General features: G+C 41.7%; 2 protein-coding genes across 5 annotated transcripts in view; both read right to left on the bottom strand.

Annotated features, from left to right (window-relative positions):
• Positions 1 to 954: 954 nt before the first annotated feature.
• Tmem237 (transmembrane protein 237) lies at positions 955 to 20393 on the bottom strand. Of its 4 annotated transcripts, none has more exons than XM_031367607.1 (13): positions 20299 to 20393; positions 17831 to 17862; positions 17181 to 17191; positions 15763 to 15819; positions 13906 to 14043; positions 10046 to 10163; positions 9063 to 9220; positions 6938 to 7061; positions 6495 to 6686; positions 6232 to 6305; positions 5321 to 5411; positions 4353 to 4474; positions 955 to 1585 (listed from the first exon to the last, which is right to left on the bottom strand). In XM_031367607.1, exons 1-13 carry the CDS (start codon positions 20338 to 20340, stop codon positions 1530 to 1532), a joined length of 1215 nt encoding a protein of 404 aa, XP_031223467.1. In that variant the 5' UTR covers positions 20341 to 20393; the 3' UTR covers positions 955 to 1529. The 4 variants fall into 4 exon arrangements, with proteins under 4 accessions (XP_031223467.1, XP_031223466.1, XP_031223464.1 ...); XM_031367606.1 differs by lacking the exon at positions 20299 to 20393 and adding an exon at positions 20024 to 20112; XM_031367604.1 differs by lacking the exon at positions 20299 to 20393 and adding an exon at positions 19979 to 20087.
• Positions 20394 to 21034: 641 nt separating this feature from the next.
• Mpp4 (membrane palmitoylated protein 4) overlaps positions 21035 to 22304 on the bottom strand; it is a 43501-nt gene continuing 42231 nt past the window's right edge. The window contains exon 22 of the mRNA XM_031367610.1: positions 21035 to 21560. Coding sequence (XP_031223470.1) covers positions 21369 to 21560 — 192 coding nt within the window. The 3' untranslated portion in view covers positions 21035 to 21368. The remainder of the gene's footprint in view (positions 21561 to 22304) is intronic.

A 22304-nucleotide genomic window follows, 5' to 3' on the forward strand; every position in this document is an offset into this window, starting at 1 on the left:
AATCCCTGCTAATCAGTGAAGGCTAAACCTGGCAGGAATGCCAGACTTGCAGGTGGTTACAATTCTACAACACAAGTGGATACCCAATTCAGATAGTAAAGGGTATTTCTAGTGTGCTGCTGGCATAGTCCAGTCTTCAAGAACAGCCACCTCAGTTAGCACACTGTCAATCATCGTCTCTAATGCATTCAGTTGTGTGCCCATCTGGGAGGCCCAGTAGTTTCAGGGATGTATCCAACAGCCTTTGAGTCACCTTCTCTTCTAGCAGGTCTTCTCACTGACTTAAGCTGCTGGGGCTCACAGATACCAGCTGAAGAACCATTTGAAATCTGTTAAGACAGCTTTTTTTCCATGCAGAACCCACCCCAAGAGTAGAATTTCCCAGAAACCTAGAGATATCTGACAGCGAGTGTGTGAATGAGGATGGTGACCTTCCACTCATGTTTCCTGTGACTCATGAGAAGAACCCCTCAATCTCAGCATTCAAGAGGCTGGGGAAGGAGGATCAGGAGTTTAAAGTCAGTCCAGGCTACAGCGCAACCCCTTTCTCAGCAAACTAGCAGAAACAGAAGGACTAAGGAGGTGGCTCAGTGGTAGAGCCCTTACCTCCCAGACTAAAACCCCAGGTCTGAAATCCATCGACTGTAAAAGGTCAGAGCAGAGACTCTCCAGAGGTTAGCCCAAAATCCCGGTCAGAGCAGGCTCATGGTCTGGCTTCTCTTTTGCTATGTCTGAGTTTGCTGTTGCTGCTTTTGTTTTCTGAAATGGGCTCTCAAGTTGCTTAGGCTGGGTAGCTGAGGTGGCACTGAGCCGGTGCCCTGCCTCCGTCCCCACATCCCAGATTACAGGAGCTGTGACACATCCTCCTAAAGCTCCCTGCATGATTCTAATGTGCAACCAGATAGGAAATAACTGGCACAGATTTTAAAAAGGAAAAATCTTCAGTTTATAAAGCTTTTTGAAGAGATGTATTTCTGTTTTATTAGCTATACAGCATCATAATTACTACATGATACACAACACTGGCCAGATTCAGAAAACACAAATTAAATACTGCAGAGTGTTCAATAAGAAGACATCAAAAATATAAAATGAAGACATTTTCCCTTCTTCCCCATTCTCTAAATTTACCTTTAAACTTGATGTGTATTTTATAACACTGAATTTAAGGCTTTTCTAAATTGTTACTTTTTAGATAATAATTATGACATTAGCAAATTTGAGAGAACAGGAAACAAACACATCACCTGCCTTTTTTTTTTTTTTAGCTCATTATCTCTTATCACTAAGGTGCTAATAATAAAGACGTTAATGTTTCGTATAAAGACCAGATGTAATTTAAACATTTTTCATAATCTCCAGTAGCATTTCAGCACTGTGTAACAAAAGCTCAATTATAAATACATGTATCTTATAAAAAAATACACTTAAAAACAGGAGCGGGGAACGCAGGTGTCACTGCAGGGAAGGAGCCAGCACTATGGAGGAGCCGGCTCTATGGAGGAGCTGGCACTATGGAGGAGTCGGCTCTATGGAGATGCTCTGATTCCTTTTTCCGGGTCCACATCAGAAAAGAACATTAACTCTGAGGAGAGAATAAACATATCATACTTAAAACATTTTCAGATCCTCAGAATAGTTTTGCAGCTTGGTCACAGTTTGCTGAAATACTGATTCAGGCATAGTACTCATATCCAAGTATGAATTATTGAGGGAGCTTTTAATCTAAAAGCTAAGCTAGTAGCAAGTGGATATGTCTCATAATTTTAAAAGTTCAAGCATTAAATTTACTGTAAACCTCTTAAAAATAAAATACACATAATAAAGACAACATTAACACATCTTACCAAGAAAAATTAAGTCACCAAGGGTCATTAAAAGAGCTAAGAGATCTAACTCTGTGGTGATCAGGTGATCCAAGATGCAGGGGAGAGGGAAGGATTCAGAACCAACACTGTCTACTAGCGCACCTCCACTACGCTGTCCCATTTCATCTCCAAAAGTCCCAATAAGCTAGGTGTTATCCTCACGTTGTCTTCACTTTTAAAATGACCATCCTTAAAAGACAACAGGTTTCTGGAATTCTTACTATGTATTGTGCACATTGCAGTTGAGACAGAACCCTGCACAAACCAGGAATAGTGTCAGTCCCAGCAGCAATGCAGAGTGCTATCAGTTGACATTTTCATAATTAAACTATTATTTCACATGGAAATGCAATTTATTATTAAAATGCTAAGAAATATAAAAAATTAAACCTTGAGAATACAAACAATAAAAGTCCTCAGATATAAACCATTAGATTAAAAAATTTTTTGAATGTCCAAAAACCATACCTCATGAGAAAAAAAAAACAGCAAAACACACAATGTGCAACATTTTTGTGTGTGAGTAGGTATGTCATATAGACATGTTCATATGAATGTGTGTGCACACACACAGCTGCTAGAGGTTGATGTCAGGCATCTTCCTCTATCGCCTTCCACATAATTTTTGAGACGGGGTCTCTCACTGAACCTGGAGCTCATCAATTTGGCCAGGCTAGCTAGCCATGAGCTCAGGGATCCCCCTGTCTCTGCCCTCCCTGTGCTGAGACTGCAGGTGTACAACATTTTGCCTCATTTTTCCACAGGCACTGGAGATCTAAATTCAGCTCCTCGTGTTTGCATAACAAGCACTTTGCCAGCTGACCAGCTACCCAGGCCCAAAATCCACAATTCAGCAAACTGAAGAAAGCACAGAATATTTAGTGGAACAACATGAGAATTGCAATGAAAAAAGTACAATCCTGAATAAAATAAATGGCATTCTGGTTGGGTATAATACAGTACACATGTACATATGGAAAACACCAACTGGGCTCAATAGGCTGTATGTTTATGTACATACATTTTACATTATATACATTTTACATCTATAAATAGAGCAAAAATTATAGAAGAGGTCATGAATTTGGAAGGAGGGACATGGGAGGAGTTAGAAGTAGAGAGGAAGGGGTGCAGATGCTCACAAGTGGAGAGATGACAGTCTGACACGCCTGTCCAGGAAGTACCATGTGCAGTAATATAGCAAGTGTTCCTGGAGCATCTGGAGATGAGCTAGCTGGTGTGCTAACAGGAGTGTTCTAAAGACCCTGTGTCCAGACATTAGTGACTTCACTGGGCACTGGGCACCTTACAGGTAAAATAAGAAAGCACTGTTAGACAATGAAATAAGAGTCTGTGTGAGTGTTAGATGAGAATCGCTCGCTTCTCTGAGTACAACAGAGGCTGTGCTGATGTTTTAAATCATTGGATGCTAGTGTTTTCTATTCAATTGCCTTTCTGATGTTCCTCTAAACCTAGTTACCTCTCTGTTGTAGGAAGGCAAGGCACTCTAGATCTTCAGGTTTCTTTGTGTCTTATTAGCACAAAAAGTAAAAGATCTGGTCAAAACGAGCTTCAAAGATGTCGGGAATAAGAATGGACTTGAAAATGTATCTTTTGACTAGCCACAGATTACATTTTTATCTTGCTGTCCACTTAATAAAACTTCAGTCTCCAGCAAAGACTATGCTTATGTAAAATCAGCTCCATTTTGAAGACTGATGTTTCCTACTTTTGACTTTCTTCAGCTGTGATACAAACATTCAGAGAACACAGCATACACCTCGGTGTCTCTCCATCACCTTCATGTAGATAAGATGAATAAGGCCAGTATGCAAAGTGCTCTCACCCTGCATCTTAAAATGTAGTTGATAGTAGTTATTTAATGTTGCATTAAGTAAATGGAACAAATTAAGCCCAGCACTTGAGGGTACATACAGTAAAACGGTTAAATGTCTAGGTTGTTCAGTAGAAAATTAGCAAAAATATCTAAGGCTTAAAATAGGGAAGTGAATATTATTAGGTGGCAATTTTCCATAGCCTCAGTGGTTTGGGATGCAAGGAAATGCCCTAGCTCCTTATTACCAAGTAATGTGTTGAAAACATTTATTATTAAAGTGAATTATTTGTTTTGTAGTATATCTATCAAGATCAAATTTACATAGTTTGGTTAAATTATTTACTGTCATATATATGATATATACATACACACACGCACACACACAGTGAAGACCTAGCATGATAAGAGCAGAGCTTTAGCAAACCCTCAACGTTCCCAGAAGGTATGCCTTCTGGAAGCCTAAGGACCCTCAGGAAATGTTTCCAGGCTCCGACTCTCTTAAGTCCTCCCTGTTTCTTCTGAGACTTTCTTATTTTCATTGTCCTTCTAGTAGTTTATTTTAAATATATTTATTATTGAAGTATTATTGTAAGACTGATCATGAGAGAAACTGCAAAAGACTTCTATCTTTTTTTTTAGTTTAATACCTTCACTAAGGTCCATGCCTGGCCTGTAAGACAAAAAGAGCCAGGATAATCCAACCAGAAGAGCCACCACCAGATTCACTATGATCCATGGCATGAGAATTGGTTCCTCAACTTCTGCTGCCCTGGAGATGAGAAATGCTCATTAGAAATGCCTTCATTTTTGCCCTCAAGTCCAAATGCAACTATTTTATATATTTTTAAAAAGTAGTCCTCTCCTAGAGAAATACCAAGTGTGATAAAGTGTGATCAGAAGAAACCCAGCATGCATCTGTGGAGCTCTGTACAGCAGTGTAATGAAAGTTAAATGTTCCAAGAGGCCCAACAATTTCCCTTACAATATCATGGTAATATTCATCAACTGACAATCTCCTCTCTCTCCTGGCTCACACCTATTCCTTGTCTCAAAAGAGACTGTCATTCATTTGAACTGGACTTTCAGCCATCTGGTCAACCCATCAGCTGGCTACTCGCCTATGAATGCTTCTTCTCTCACACTGGCTTCCTGGTAGCACTTGCTCAGTTCTTGGGCTGTTGTTCTCCAGCCACCCTCTCCACCACCATTCTGTGGTACTAGGCTCTCTACATAGGGTAAAGGCATAGAGCACCTCCAATCCATTGGCATATTTTTTAAAAGAAGATAGTTCATTTAAAAATTCAGGTATAAGCTAGGCAGTGGCTCATGCCTGTAATCACAGCACTTAGGAGGGACAGGCAGTATGATCAGGAGCTCAAAGCCAGCTTCACCTACACAAGGAGCTTGGGCTACTTCAAACTACATGTCAAGAGACCAAAAGTAAAAATGTAAAAAGGTCATTATCCATTTACCAACAGAACAGGTATTTTCTTCTCATGGTTTATTATAAACAGAAATGTCACCTTGTTATGATCTAAGGATGAAGATGTGGAAAGGTATCACTGCCCTCCTCCTCCCCCGTTGCTGCTGCTAGCTCATTACTGTGGATTCTTACCAGAGGCTTCCATTGACAGAAGGTTCGTAAAGGTGGATTCTGTCACTGGTCATTTGCTGACTCAGGGATAGTACTAGAGCAGTAAAATACACTGAGGGGGAAGAAGTGAAATTAATAATTTAACTGCTGTTTATACTGAACTTTAAGACCAAAATAATCCTCACTTTGGTGAATGATTATACAAAAGAAATTCATTTAACTCCACTAGGCAGCTTTTACTATGTAGGCATGAATACAGTGCCGAGTATACTAAATGAGCACAATTTTATCATTGGAACTGGCAAAAAGGAGCCTAGGTCTTAAGAATTTAAATGGCTTGTCCAAGGTCCTCAAACTAGCTTTAATAAAATCTTGTAAGCTATGACAAAATGTATTGTAGAATGCCAGAAATACATAAAATGGTCTTCATTACTAAAAGGCCATGCCAGCTATGTCTGCCAAGTGGAAAACACAGAAGCTAAATAAGTAATGAAGGCCAGCAAATTTAACTTTACTTATTATTTTTGGTGCAGGGCATTAAACCCAGGACCTCAGGTATATAAATTCAACTTCTGAAAGTCATTTAGATGATCTTCAAATGAGAAACACTTGTTAGCCAGACACAGCAATGGGTGCTTGCAAATCCGAGGACTCAAGGGTGAGCAAACAGAATGAGAAGTTCAAGGTTATCCTCAACCACGCAGAAAGTTCAAGGCCAGCCTAAGCTATGTAATAGATCCTGCCTCAAAAACAAAAACAAAAGAATACTAAAAAATTACTTCTACCACATTTTAAATTACCAATTCATTGATCTATAAGTAATGGTTTATATGAAGAAATAACACAAACCTTCTATACAATATTTTTCTTGATTCAAAGTGACAGAATTGCTCCTCAATTATAACATAATTATCATGGTAACTATTACTCACGAAAAGAAGCTAAAGCTGTTGGCTCCAGGGCCAAAAAGTTCCGGATTGCTACTGACGTTTTAGCAAAGTCAGTCCTAGAATGAGATGAAAGCTCTTTGTCACTGTGCAGCCATAATGTAACACAACGTACTGCCCTTGGTGGTGTTCCCTTCTCTAGTCTACCACCACACACACACACACACACACACACACACACCTTGAGCATTGCTCACTATTTCTTCCTATAGGAAGGTTAGAAGGCCCCACATTCACAAAAGCCTTACCTGTCAAATGCTGAAACTGTACTTAGAGCCAAAAGCAAGTAAAGAAGGCTCTGGAAGGGGTGTGCCAAGGGCTTATACTGCTGCAGAAGGTTGGAGACATTAGACAACTGATCTCCTGCGAGAATATAGATCACAACAATATTCCACACAGCACAGCCAGCCAAGAAGCCATGAGAAAACAGACCAATCATCCTGCATAGAAGAGTTTAATTATATATTAACCACTAAAATAAGAGGCTAGGTATTTTTAAAATATCCTCAAATATAATACAATTTAACATATTATGAAAAGCACAAGTGGGATGTTTACAAAAATAAATCTACACACCATTTTAAATTGTCAAATTGTTTACAAAGTATGGAACAGCCAAGACTTTTCTTTTGTTTTAAATGATGATATGCAATTAACATTTGCTTAATGAACACCACCAAAAGGCAGCCACCTGAAAGCTCGGTGCACGGAGAGTGCCACATCACGGGTAGTCCAGGATGGCTTCACGTCCATTGACACATCTATGTTTTCTGTGGTCTTTATCAACTCGGAACGATCCGCTGCCTGAAATCTCCCTGGGCGTGCAGAGCAGACAGAACACAATCACTAATGGCAAGCAGGAGCCTGCAGCTCCAGGTCCAGAGGGATCTGGCATCACCTCTGGCCTCCATGGGTACTCATAAGTAACTGAAAAAAAAACAAACCAAGGAGCCTGCAAGATGGCTGTTGGAATAAAGATGCTGCCTCAGATCCTACTGCTGACCTAAGCTGGGCCCTAGACCCACACAGGGGCAGCAGGACAGACCGGCTCCACAAAGTTGTCCTGACCTCACAGGCATGTCACTCATCCACATTACACACAAGCACATGTGCTCAAAACCTATGTAAATAAAAAAGGAGGGGTGAAACTAAGATTGAAATTTGCTATTTTTTGTAATCTAAGAATTATACTTGACTGTAACTTTTCCTTTTCTTTCACCTTTGGCTGTTTAGACACATACTTTCTTCATTCTTTCTTTTTTTTTAAAGATTTACTTATTTATTTTATGTATTTTATGTACACTGTCCCTTTCTTCAGACACACTAGAAGAGGGCATCAGGCCCCATTACAGATGGTTGTGAGCCACCATGTGGTTGCTGGCAATTGAACTCAGAACATCTGGAAGAGCAGTCAGTGCTCTTAACCACTGCACCATCTCTTCAGCCCCCTCAAAATAACAATTTTAAGATAAACTATATTTAATGAAATCAACAATAAACTTTCAACTCAGAATTAAATTTAAAATCCTCTAACATGACAGTCTGTAGAAGTAATTTAAAGACTTTAGGAACATTAAGATGAGAATGTTGGGGACCAGAGAAATGGCTGAGAGGTGAAGAGCACTTGCTGTTATGGCAGAGGACCTGGGTTCAGTTCCCAGCACCTACATAGTGGCTTATAGTCACTGTAATTCTAGTTCCAGAGATTAGATGCCCTCTTCCAACCTTTGTAAGCATAAAACAAACACTCAGAATATATAAGCAAAACACTCATACACATAAAATAAAAATAAGTTCTTAAAATAAAAGTTTTTTTTTTAAATTATTTAAAATGTTTACACTATCAAGGCAAGCTATTATTTGAAAAATTCTTTAAAATTCTTGGGAAAAGATGCTACAGTGTGCAGCACAGCATCCTGTACTGACAGAGAAGATGCTGCAGTGTGCAGCAGAGCCTCCTGCATTGACAGAGAAGATGCTGCAGGGTGCAGCACAGCCTCCTGCATTGACAAGGAAGAAGTGGGGTACCTCATAAAGTTCTCTTGAAGTCTGGGAGTGGGACTGGGGCATCTCACATTTGCACTGTGGCTACTTCCTTCTTTAGGTTTAGCAATCTGGAAATGGATCAGGAAGCAGGCAGACTCCACCTCAACCTTTACAAAACTATTGCTCAGATATTTTAAAGGATGAAAGAATAACTAATGTTCTCAAAAAAAAAAAAATAATAATTCCTGGAGAGCCAACAGAAGCATTTGTGCCTGTCTTACTGGTTAGTCCAACAGTGAAGTTTTTACACCAAAGGAAACAAGAATAAACTGACTGTTCTAAAAAAGAGGGAGTGGGGGGATGGCCCAGGTAGTAAAATGCTTGCCGTGCAAGCACAAAGACCTGACTTGGATCCTGAGAGCCTACCTAGAATTGCTAGGCATGGTGGCCATGCCTGGAGCCCCAGAGTTCAGAAGCAGAGACCACACATTCTAGGCTTGATGGCCAGCTAGCCTGGTTTAGGAGCTCTGGCCCAATGAGAGAGCCTGTCTCAAAGGAGGCAGATGGTAATTAATTCAGGATAACACCTGAGTTGGGGGTGGGGAAACTGAAATGAGAATATTGTATAGGAAAAAAAAAACTATTTTCAATTAAAAACAAAAGCCAGTTGGGAAAAAACAATGGCATAATGACTAGTTTTGTGTGTCACTTTTCCTCCATATTTCTTTATCATTTCCTTCACTCAGGTCATCAGAATGATCATCACCAGGTTAAAGATATCCCTGTTCAATATTTAGAGCAATTGTATTCCAAAACAAGGAGTTACTTACGGCTTTTTTCCACAAATACTTTGCCAACAGGCTGGCTAACTCCAGTGGGTGCCGTGAACCTAGAGTGATGTTCTAGAGTGCTCCGCTCATCTGTGACTATGTCTTCATCTTCTACTCCGAGCTCGCGAGCATACTGTGCTTCAGCTGGCTGGGTTTTCCTGAAATCAGGGAAAATCTTTGAAACAATAGGCAATTCTTGAAGTTTTAAAGACCCACAAAGAAATTACCCATGAATATAATGGAAAGAGTCCTGAACTTGGAGTGAAAGAAATATGCTGTTTATTCAAATAGATTTGTTACTGACGGCACACATTCCTGTGGACCTCAGTTTTCTCATTTAGAAAATGGACATTGACTGGATTAGATTTCTCCTGACTTAAAATTATAAAATTCTAAATCTAACTGGTTATTGTTTGTAGTCATTCTTAGGTACAAACATTAATGTTATGTAACTTCCAGCATATTTTTAAGTATGCTGTTGTATTTTATATGATTATATGTTATTATTTATAACATCTATAATGTATATAGCTATGTAATATAGTTATTTTCCTATATTAAAACACAGTGGTTAAGGTTATTTCAAAATATTTAAAATCCATTAACATGAAGAAACAAATCGCAGTAGTTTATCTTTAAAGATTAATCTTTATCTCAGGTTTTGCAATTTATGTGAAAACATTCTCTTTGTTAACAATTTCTTAAAGACGATTCTTGGGCTATTTCCATACACTGTTCTTTTCTCTTTTCTTCTCTGTGTTCTATTCTTTTCAAAGTCCTCCTAGCATCGGTTCATTTCTGTAACACTGCTTATCCTGGCACACAGAGACATGGTGCTTTCTGAGACCCAGTGAGGAGCTTCTACTTGGCATTAGACACAGCACCAGCTCCAAGGGCTAGCTGGAAGGATGAATGGTCTAGTACTTTGCCTAAACACCAGCACTAGCTCCAAGGGCGAGCTCGAAGGATGAATGGTCTAGTACTTGGCCTTCTTTCGAGGTTTTGGAATCGATGCCTCCTCCCGAGGCTCAATATCAATGCCATTTTCGTTCCGTAGTAGAGATGGACTAGGTGGCTTTTCGGTGAAGGAAGACTCCAACTCTGAAAATAAGATGTGTCCCGTGATTACAACGTAGAAATAAAACAGTACACAACTTTTGTGAGACAAGAGAACTTTCAGACTTTTGGTTGGACCAATTCTTTTCTGCCAAGGGCAGTGTTGTTGTTTGAGTGCAGTCTTGGCTTCCCTGGAACTTGCTATGTAGACAAGTTAATCTTAAACTCAGAAAACTGACTGCTAAAGGCATGTGCCAACATACCCACTAGGATTAAATTTCTTAATTTCTTTTCTATACTGGTTGACATTAAAACTTGAGATTATACATTTAAAAAATAGAACTGTAGAATTTTTTAACTGAAAAAGTCGGCTGGTGCGGTAGTGCATGTTTTTAATTCTAGTACTCAGAAGGCAGAGACAGGCGGATCTCTGTAAATTTGAGACAAGCCTGGACTACACAGTTAAAACTCCAGGCCCACAAGGGCCACACAGTAAGACCCTGTCTCAAACAAACGAAACCAAACACTAATCCCCAGGTTTGGAGTACCTCCAGGTTTGGCAACCTGTTGGCAGGAGTCAGGACTCAGATGTCATTACACTCGAAGTTAGTTTATTACAGCAGAGAAACAAAAGCAAAATCAGGAGAAGTGGAGCAGACCCAGGTGAACAGGCGCAGTACCCAACAGTCCTCCACCTGAGCAGTCTAACGGTACCTCGGATTCCAGTCCCAAGTTAGGACAGCACAGGAGATGCAGATCCTACAGGGGAGACTCAACGTCAGTCACACAGACTTACAGAGTCCCGGAAGGGAAGCAGGTGTTCGTCATCAGTCAGAGCACATGTGCAAAGGCACAGCGAGCCACCCTTACAGGTTAGTAAAGGTAGTGAGTACGGGAACTGTTCATCACCCACGTTGCCCAAAGCCACAGACCAATCAGACAAGCAGGCTTTCTGAGAAAGCAGGGATCTCAGTTTATGACCTTCACTCTTCTGCACCCAGGGTAGCCATTAAGTTCAAACTAGTCAACAGAGCCACCCGATCATTTCTTCCCACCTGAAAATACTAGTTCCCCGAGATGGCGTCCACCCTTCAAACTATTTTACTAAAATGCAGCCTGGGCTAGAAAGACAATACAGGCATAACAGTATGCAACAGTCATTCTGGGTAAAACAAAACAAGAACCAGAGCTTTAAAAAACTAGAAAGTTAGGCCTACAGGCATTGCTCAGCTGGTAGAGTGCTTGCCTACCATGCACAAGTTCAGCCCCTAGCACTGCAAAACAAAAACAAAAACAAAAACAAAAAACAAAAAAACAAAAAACAAAAACAAAAAACAAAAAAACAAAAAACAAAAAACAAAAAACAAAAAACAAAAACAAAAAACAAAAAAACAAAAAACAAAAAACAAAAAACAAAAGACAAAAAAAGGTGTGGTGACCATAATTGCAGAAGGTGGGAGGCGGTGAGGAAGGGTTCAATCCTCAGCTACATAGCAACACGAGTGTGGGTGACACAAGCCGCTGCTTCAGAAGGAGAGAGGACTACTACAGCACCCGACCAGCCAGGCTGTGGGCATTTAGAATGGCTAGAGCAGCTCCCCGGAGCCCTGACTGCCTTTGGTCTGATTCTTCTCCGGCTTGTTTTTTTTGCTTTGGGCTTTTTGTTGGTTTGGTTTTTCTTTTCTTTTGTGTTTTGTCTTTTTGAGACATTTGAGTGTGTCATTCACCCACATTGACCTGGAACTCATGGACCCTCTGCCTCAGCCTCAAAAGTGGTGAGACTACAGGCATGCACCGCCACTCAGCTGGGTCCAGAATGTTCTGAAAATGGCCAGGTCATTTTTATACAGCTATTCTTCACAATCTAGGATTTGGTATCATCTCAGTTTTCAAATTCATATCCTGACCAAATGATCAAAACCTTGCTGTCACCAACCCGCACTCAATACTGGTGATTACGACGGTCTATGGAGCTCCGGCTCTCTCTTGCCAGTCACCCGGGTCTCCTCCCAACTGCTTCTGCTCTTCCAGTGCCCAGCAACTGTGGCACCCACTTCAGCACTTCCCAAACTGGCTTGTATTCTCCTCACTCCTAACCCTGCCGCTCTGCTCCTGTAACTTCCCCATAGAATCAGTACCTGGGGCTCTCCAGGAGCAGTCATTAATTAGTCAGGAAAAAATGCTTTGTATTAAATTCTCAAAGGCTAATCTGTGTTAACAGTGCTCAGCTAACCTCATAGTTACTCCTTCCTCCCCTTTGTTTCAAGTTTATAAAGTCAGTCCACTGTCCCTTCCTAATTACATAAAACTAATATGTGTTCTTAAAGGAAGAAAATAAAAATCATATTTTGTTCTTCCTTGTTAAAAAAAATCTAATCAGTTAGCACTACTGTTTTCCACTGTCTTCACTGTGTACATGTGGGCCTAAACCTATGGTCCAGATTGGATCATGCTCCAGAAACACACATGCAAGTCATAAATCCTAGAACCTGCCAACATAACTTTATTTGTAAATAGAGCATTTGCAGACATAAGCAAGTTAGGATGAGGTCATTCTGGGTGAGGATGACCCTAAATCCAATGCCTGGTGTCTTAGATGAAGTGAATCGGAGAAACAGACAAAATGAAAAAAAGGAGAGATGGGCAGAGACTGGCATTATGCATCCACAGTCAAGGATGCTGAAGATTGGCCACACCGCCAGAAGCTGCAAGGGGCAAGGAAGGCCCCTTCCCTGAGCCTCTGGAAGCAGTCAGGCCTTCTGCACACCTTGATTTTGAACTTCTACCCTTTAGACTCATGAAAAAATAAATGTAGATTGTTTGAAGTCTCCTAGTTTATAGTAACTTGTTATGGCAACCACAGGAGGACAATAAAGTATGTTTCTGTGACAGTGAGACCCTCTGCGTGCATACTGTTTTATAAGCTTTGTGCTGACTCAACAATACTTTGTAGACAGTTTCACTTGAACAATCCTTCTAACCTATACTTGCTTTATGCTTATTTAGATAAATTGTGATTACTTAAACCAAGATCACAGGGTTCTGGTGGTTACCCATTTCTACTTTTAAGCTAATATCCTTTGATTGTATCAAATATTACAGCTGCTTCTATTCTTAGACAACTGGACAGGCCAAAGCGATTTATGCTCCTCTTACTGTATTCGAGTTTCCGTTCCCATTATCACTAGATTTTATTTTTGCATCATGGTCTTTTATGAGACAAGATCTTACTTTGTAGCTCAGGCCTGGAGTTCATTATGTGCTGTCCTACACCTTGCAATCCTCCTGCCTTACTCAGCATGTGAGAGCTGTGATTACAAGTATGTACCCAACTTGATACACACACACACACACACACACACACACACACACACACTTTTGTTAACATTGAGACCACTGCCCAAGTCACAAATATTCAATAAATGGTGACTGTTGCTTTATTAGAACCTTGTTAGTACAGAATTCACCCTATCTCTACTAATCTGAAATGTCCATTTCACTAACTAAATTCTTGCATGTACTGAGAACTGGGCTTTCTGGTTTAGATCTGACCTCTCCCTCTCCCTCTCCCTCTCCCCCTTCTCCACCCCCCTCTTCCCCCCTCCCCCCCTCATTTATTTCTTCTCTCATAGACTACATATTCATGACCAAAGAGACCTGGAAAAGGGTCTGAGTCACGGGACTTGAAATGGTAGATATTTTAAGGACAAAAGCAAGAAACCCACCTACGGGAGCAAGATTCAAAATCACAACCTCTGTCACAGGCTAACCCTCTTTCCTCACGTACCAGGAGGTGGTCTGATCTTCTTCTGTCTCCTCTGAACAGGAGCTTCTGGGTACTCCTTGAGTTCTGCAGCTGGTGGCTCACTGCCCTCAGCCCTCCTGTTAACAACGGCCTCAGCAAGGCCTTCGGAAGAAGCAGTAGCTGCCGGAGGACAGGAGGAAGACGGGTCAACTTGAGCAGCGACCACTGAGTTAGAAAGACAGGTCAAGGATCCCTACAATGTTTTCTGTACATTGACACCCCCTCTTTGCTGGATTGTGCCTCTACACTGACTTCATGCCTCCTCTCCTCTCACTCTGGGCTCTATGCTGCAGATGAAATAAACATGGCAACAGGCAAGCCAAGGAGAGGGGGAGGGCAAAACAGAGGCCTGCAGTGTAGAGGAGGAAAAGTTGCTTCAGAACACTCAGAGCATTCAAAAAGGTGCAGGGAAATTAAAACGTCATCATAGACAATGCTCTTGTCTCGTGTCCTAAGAAGCGTATCCACCTCTACAGTTAGTTCCTTCACTTGTAACACAGGATTAAGTCATCATGAATAATTAACTGGAGCTGACAGGTCATTTAGGAGTTTCAACTTTTCCCCTAACAAAACCTTTTAACCAAATTTCAACACTATTTGGGAAATTTGAATCATTCTTGACTACCTCCTCTTGTCTACTACTATTCCTTGAAAAAGAAAAAGAAAAATATGCTGAACAACAAAGGGAGAATGTTCTTAGCCTCACTGGTATTCCGAAGGCCAACTCTTGGCTGGAGATGGAGGTTAGTGGAAGATCACCCGCATAGCATGTAGGGGCCGGGGTTATCCTAGCACTGGGGAAAAAATGTCTGAGAAATGCGAACAGAAGATAAACTACCGTTCATTCACTGGATTAGTGTCTGAGATTGTCCCATTTTGTTAGGGACTTAGAGAAGGTGACACTCCCATGCTTCAGGATGGCAGAAAATAAGAGAAACTTGAGGGCAAGTTAGAACCCATATTATCAACAGTCCAAATCCTCCCACTGCTGGCAATCTATGCTCCACCTTCACCACACCACCCACAAGTGTATGTAGAACCGCAACGCTCTTTTAGAATGAGATCTTTCCATAAATTAAATAATATTAAGTTAAAGATTAAATAATATGAAATCACCACCTAGGGATAGATAACTACAATGTCTATAAAGAGCCAAGACAGTACCTATAGAATATGATTCCTTTTATATAAGAAAAACCAAAGCAGCATTAGCAACAAAAATCAAAGCATCACCACTACACAGACCTTCTAGGCTTGGACAGACATTAAGTAGAGAGGGAAGTTAAGAAATCAAATGAAGGTTACTCTGAGGTCTCAAGCCCACGAGGAAAATAAAGAAAACCAAAAACTTGACTACTGAAGGCTATGCATTCTAGATGTGTTGACTGAAGTATTAATAGACCATCCAGGATTACCGAGATGGCAGAACGGCTTCATGGGCTTGCTTGCTATTAAAAGCTTGAGGACATGGATGACGTGACCATGTCTTCAGGGTCTTGCTCTAACACAGAATGGGAGAGTTAAGAATCCCAGGTCTCTAAATCCATTATTGTATTCAAGGGTCTAGAACCAAGTAGGGCTTCAAGCCACTTGTGCTACCTAGGGACAAAGACCTAAAGAGTCCCAACAATGTTGTAAATTTAAGCATAGGTGGCACAGAAATTTATTCTGTAAGTGCATCTAATCTAGTTAATCTCAGGTTGCCCATGGCCTTTTCCCACTGATGCCAACTTTTCCCTGATTTGGCTCCCCTGGAACCTTGACTCTTGTACTTTGGAATGCTGATCATGCTGAAAGTCCTGGGAAAACTTGTGATCTCCCACAACGCAGACATCTTACCTAGTGTGCTTTTTGTTCTCGACTTCTTTTTCTTAGGATGACTAAGTGGAATCTCATCTATAAAACAGCAAAAACAAGAAAGGCAGAGCATCAGCTGGAACAGAACTTCTGCTAAGGAAGACTTTCCCCTCTCTCCTCTGGAGTCAACCATTTACATATGAGAGGAAGAAAGGTAAGAGCTGACCAGGCCAAAGGCAGCCACAGTGTGGTGCCAGTATACACTGATGCCCGGTGGTGTTTACAACTGCCACTTAGAAAGTGGGCTCAGGAAACGTCCACCTGGTCCCACACAGTCTCCAGTCCCTGGCACTGAGGTCCTACAATCTAGACTGGTTCTGGCCAGGTAGCTGAATAGATGTGGCATGTGCCCGCAGCACTGAAGGGCCCGATCCTGTTGATGTAAGAAGCTAGGCAGGGTGAAGCATGGCCAGTGCTTGGATTGTAGAAGTGACATGTGTCACCTATGCCCCAGCTGCACGTCAAGAGAAGAAGCTTCCTGTTAGGATGACAAAACCACAAGACAAAGCAGCCTGAGTCTCACTACATCATTAACAAAGGCAACTGTTCTGGACTTTGAAATTAACCTACTTGGGCTTTTTCTTCAGAGAAAAAAAAAAAACCTTAACATTTATTTATGCTATGTATATACATGTGTGTGTGTCTGTGTGTGTCTGTGAGATGTGGGTATAGGTGTGTGTGCATGGAAACGTGCACACCACATCTTGTATGTAGATGTCAGAGGACAACTTGCAGAGTCAGTTCTTTCTTTCTCCCTTGTGGGTTCTGGGACACTAACTCTGGTTTTCAGCTTGGCAGCAGGTACCTTCACCTACTAAGCCATCCTGCTGCTCCAACCTTGAATTATTTCTGACATTCTTGGAAGATACTAAGTGAATAAAATGTTTGGAGTTGTTAGTGCAGCATAACCTTGCTTATCCTGACTAAAGGAGAAGAGAAAAAGTACAGTCTATTACAGAGCTAATAGCAAGTCAAGGCGACTATAGAGAGCAACCTATTACTGTATATCACACATAACTTTCAAGTGGCAGTCACCGGAGATTGTGAAAACAAGTGGGCACTGTAGTTTTATAGACTATACATTTAGATTCAATTAAAAGTAGAACACACTAAGGAATCAAAGAAAAGCATTATTATCATCACTATCATGATCATTACTATCATTATTATTATTATTATTTTGAGGCAAGGGCTGACTGTTACCCATACTGGCCATCAACTCCTGCTCAAGCAGCTCTCCTCCCTCAGCACAGCAAGAGCCTGGGACTACAGGTGTGTGCCACTGTCCCCACCTTGAGACCTCCAGGCAGGCTCCTAAGAGCCAGTGTACTCATCTTCACGCTTACTTCAGAACACCATATGCATTTGGGACTGTTCACACTAACAGTAAACTAACTCACCTTGGATAGCACTTCACGTGACCCCAGCCAAATTTAATCAGAAGGGGAAAAAAAGAGGGGAAAAAGAGAGAGAGGAAGAAAAGAGAAAAGAAACTATTAATTGGATATCTATCTTATTGTCTGGCTAAAAATTGACTTACATCATTACAACCTTAAAAATAAAACTAGTTTTCACATACTGTTACCCAATTTATAAACTAGCTTATTATATTTAAATAGTATATTATTTAATAGCACTGCTAAAAAATATTTTGAAAGCACAAATACACACTCCCTACTGTCTGTTAATCAAAGAGACTAAGCAGATTAAGAACTCTTCTTTGTCACTGGTTATAATCGGCTTAAGCTCTGACAGAATGTTCCACAAAGACAAGGGCCTCAGAAAATCCTGGTAAAGAGGACACCAGCACACTCAGAACAGACCCATTACGCCATTGTGCTAGATTAAGGGCTTTCTATAATTACTCATAACAATTATTCTTGTGATTCGAATTTAACTTTTACCTCTAACTTCTTAGAAAGACTTCTAAAAATTCCAGATAGTTTTTGTCTTATGAAGTATTGTAGATTTTCAACCATACTATTCAATTTTTTCTACTTACTTTACATATTTAAAGTCCAATAATTAAATGATTGTAAACTGTTTTTACCTTGGCACAGGTGGAAGGGCTCGTGGAGGACGCTATAGAGGAAGGGGAGAGGCAAAAATCTGGTCAATAAAAGCTGGGTGAATCTTACCTTCATTTATCTCAAGTACCACAAAGCTACTCTTTTTAAAGCCCACCATCCAGATGTTATCAAATAAAATGGATCAGCAATTGTCTTCAAATCTTTGGAAGATTGTTTATCAGTGAAACCTGGGAGGGTGATGTAAACAGGACTGCTGGGTTTAGATCTGTTCTGCCCTTCCTACTCCCCATGTAAGATTCTTTTCTTCTTCCATTTCATCCAGTCTGGCCTACTGTGAGCATTCAGACTAGGATCTGAACAGAGCTCACTTCCCTTTACAGGCCTTCCACTAGTGGCTAAGTATTGGAAGGTAATGTTGCATGTACAAATAAAACTAGACCATGCCACATAAATGTGTGTGCATGCCTGTGCATATGTGTGCTTGTGTGTGTGCATGCGTGTGCATATGTGTGCATGCATGCATGTTTATATGTGTCTGTGCATGCATGTGTGTGTGCATGCACCTATGTGTGTGTTTACACGCGCTAAGTAGCCATATATAAAGAATGAAGAGTGATATTTTACTTAGGGAAAGCCTCTCTGCTGTTATCTGAGCTGAGGCCTTCCTGGCACAGGAGCCAGACTTACAGGCAATGAGGAGCAAGTGTTAAGGCTTTCGAGAAAGACTAGGCACGAAGTAAAGAAGAGCAGCAAGGCTGGAGCACAGTTACAAAGGGCAGAAAGGCAGAAGGCAGATTAGTTAAGACCTCAAAGACCAAGATAAGGAATATGGGTTTAGTTTTATTAAGTAGGAAGCCAACTAAGTTTTATGCCACAAAGTAAAGAGGTCTTTAAAAAGTTACCTTAAGGACAGAGAAAGAGCTGCTGACAGGGGTTCTGTTTGGGAAGATGTGAGAGTTCTGGAGGTGGGTGGGGGGCATGGCTACCCCATGCTGAGATGGTAAAAGAAGTTGTACTTAAATTATCTTACTACATCAAAACAGGAGTCAACTCTGCATGGCTTCTCACCACATCTGGCTGGTAGTTTTAAATCATGTCAGCAATAAAAATAACATCAAAACTCAAAAAAAAAGTTACCTTAAGTAGAAATAGATAATATATTTTAGAACAGAAAGTATCTGGGGCCGGTGTAATTTACACTGTTCTACCTGAGTACAAAAGGTCGTGCTTGTGACTTCAGGGAGTATTAGTTAGGAAGTATTCTGAAATTTTTCAAAATAGAATGCTAATCACTGAAGAGATGGCTTGGCCATTAAGAGCACTTGTTGCTCGTGCAGCGGACCTGGGTTTAGTTCCCAGCACCCACAAAGCAGCTCACAGCCATCAGTAATTCCAGGCATAGGAAAACGGACAGACTCTTCTGGTTTCTGTGAGCAACAGGCACCCAAGTGGTGCATATACATAGATGCAGGCAAAACACTAATAAAACGAATACATCCTTAAAAGAATTGAACACTAAGAGCAGGATAGAGACGTCAATTTAGTATCTCTGGTACTTCATGCTGCTTATAGAAGGCACTGATTCCAAAGGCTTATATTTTGGATACTCTTGCTTGTCCCATTTAGCAACCCATGGTCGTGGTCTTTCAAACAGATTCGTGAAAATGCTACAAAACTAGGACACTGACGATATCCTAGTGGTATCCAGCAGTCAAAATGACAACTGCGATAGAATGGTGGTCCTACAAAAGCACTACTATTCTCAAGATGCTCTGAAAGTGGGACCCCGTCCTCTTGGTATTTCAAAAGTCCCGCAAAAATGAACCATCTCACCCATCTAGAAACCACAACTCTAAGCCCCTCAAAAACAGAACGGCTGGACAAAAGGAGACTAAATTCCCAACGGCTCAAAAGTACCTGAGGCTCGCTAACCACCTGCTTCTTCCCCATCACCTCTCCCGGGGACGGCGGTAGAGCACAGGGCACCGTGGCCGCCCGCCCCGCCCCGGTCGTGCCCGCTTCGCCTGCCCAGGCGCAGGCGCAGAGCGTCATCGGGCTGCGCCTCTCGGCTACTGGGCCCGAAGCGTCCCCACCCGTCCCGCGGAAGGCATTGGGGCTACCCGGGCCGAACCCGGTCTGACCCCTTCAAACTAAGCTTCAAGGAAAACCTCAGCGTCGGCCGGCATCCCCAGGAGCGGAGGGGGTTCACCCACAGTTTCGCGGGAGGTCATCGTGGTTTGCGTAGGGATGGGCACGGCGTGACCGGACCCGGATTCAAACTCCCCACCGGAAACAGTCCGCAGCCGAGAGATGACCGAAGGCGTCGCCATGGCAACGCTGACTAGGGCGCCGGGATGTTGGGTGGGAATCTGGCCCCGCCGCACCCCTCGGCCAGAGCTGTCCCCGATTCCCGGCTCGGCGGTGCACACTGCTGGTTAGGGCACCTCCACTTCGCCGCACTCCGGGTCAGGCGCCCCTCGTCGCTCACCGCTTGGTCCTCCTCCAGCGGAGACCCCGAGTCGTCCCTCATGATGCTTTCCTGCGGGCCTCCCTAGGCGCAACCGCCCGAGCCCGAGGCCCGCTCCCCGCGACGCTGGCCCTCCAGGGACCTGTGGGAGGAGGCGGCTCTGCGGAGTCTGGAGAGGGTGCTGCCTGGAGGAGATCTCTGTGGCTGAAACAGGGAGGATCGCTTTCACTGGCATTCCTAGATTCCCTGCCGGCCTAGGAGTGTCATTTGAATGTTCAGTTCTGATAGTTTCTTCGGTGGGAACAGTTATCGTTAAAAATAGGTAGAATGGAGGGAAGTGTGGCTATAAAGGTGAACAGACATGGGCGCAGGGAAGCTTCGGATTTAGAGAGACCAAGACTGTATCAACATCCTCATTTTGGAGCTCATATACAGGCTCCGGGACAAGTCCACTGTCCTTTGCTGATCTGGAAATAACAGTGTCATAGGTTTCCTATGCGTGTTAACCGTTCTTAGCTTAGTTGGTCAACTAGGTACTTTTGTAAAAGTAAACAGAAATAAGAAAATATTTTACTCTGGGCAGTGATGGCGCACGCCTTTAATCCCAGCACTTGGGAGGCAGAGGCAGGTGGATTTCTGCGTTCCAGGACAGCCTGGTCTACAGAGTGAGTTCCAGGACAGCCAGAGCTATACAGAGAAACTCTATCTCAAAAAACCAAACCAAACCAAAACAAAACAAAATTTACAAAGTAGAATGCAGTTTGTCATTAAATAGTTTGGTTTATTTAGAAGAGACTTTTGAAAGCTAAAATCTTACATACACCATATGAAATCTGTAAAATTCTCACATTCAGTGACAACATTATTCACATCCCTACCATTAGCTCATACGGGGAAACATCGAGAAAATGCCTGAGATCCAAATGAGTAGCTCCATATAATTACACGATGCTATGTATAGCCATACAATAAGCACTTCATAGTTGCAGTTCTAATGGGTCAAACACTGCTGCTCTCAATGGCAGCTGTTACTCTGGATCTTTAGGACACACTATTAAGCTTCCAGTCTTCTAATCTTCCAGAAAATTAGACTAAGATTCAGTGCCAGCGGAAACCCATGCTTCTGGTACCCACTGCAGTTCCTCCTGAGCCTTCTGTATGGCAGACAACAGCTGAGCACATGCATCTCGCAAGTTGTCATTCACAATCACATGATCAAAAAACTGGCCAAACTGATTCTCCATTTTTTGGGCTAACTCCTCCATCTCCTGTAGGTCTTCATCCTTCAGGAGAGATTGAAAAATATGAATGACACAAGCAATAAGACATCAGCTGTTCTGCTGGCAAATTCATGAGAGTATTTATAAAAACAATTATGTCAATTACACATCCTCTATATTATTTTTGTTCCCCCCCCCCATTCTGTATAAACCAGGCTGGCTTTATATTTGTGACCCTTCTGCCTCACCCAAGTGCTGAGGTTTCAGGTGTGCACCACCATGCCTAACAAGGACACAGATGTAAAAGCCCCAAAGACTTAGAAAATAGACTGTCAATGTCCACAGATGTCAAAAGGTCAAATGGGAAAACCATAGTTTCATGGTAATTGAAAAATATAGAGAGAAAAACAGGGGTAATATAAAAATACTTTTGACTTGCTTTGACAAGACATCCTAAAATTGGAACAGTATGGAGATTAGGACATGCAGGTTTGTGAAACTGTCTTTGTTTGTTTGTTTTCAAGACAAAAATTCTATTTCACAGCAATATAAATATTGACAATACTGTATACTTACTATCATAGTTCATTTCTAAAATGTATATGTCTGCTTACTCCTGTATGTGTGTGTGTGTATGTATGTATGTATGTATGTATGTATGTATAAAAAGCAAAGGACAACTTATAGGACTCTACTATGTGGGTCCTAGGGATCAAATGTCATCAGGCTTAGTGACAGACATCTTTAACCAGTGAGCCATCTCACTGGCCCCAAGACAGAAGATCTTGTTTTTTACACATACATACA

Source organism: Mastomys coucha, unplaced genomic scaffold (genome assembly GCF_008632895.1).
Source record: "Mastomys coucha isolate ucsf_1 unplaced genomic scaffold, UCSF_Mcou_1 pScaffold14, whole genome shotgun sequence".
Classification (NCBI taxonomy): domain Eukaryota; kingdom Metazoa; phylum Chordata; class Mammalia; order Rodentia; family Muridae; genus Mastomys; species Mastomys coucha.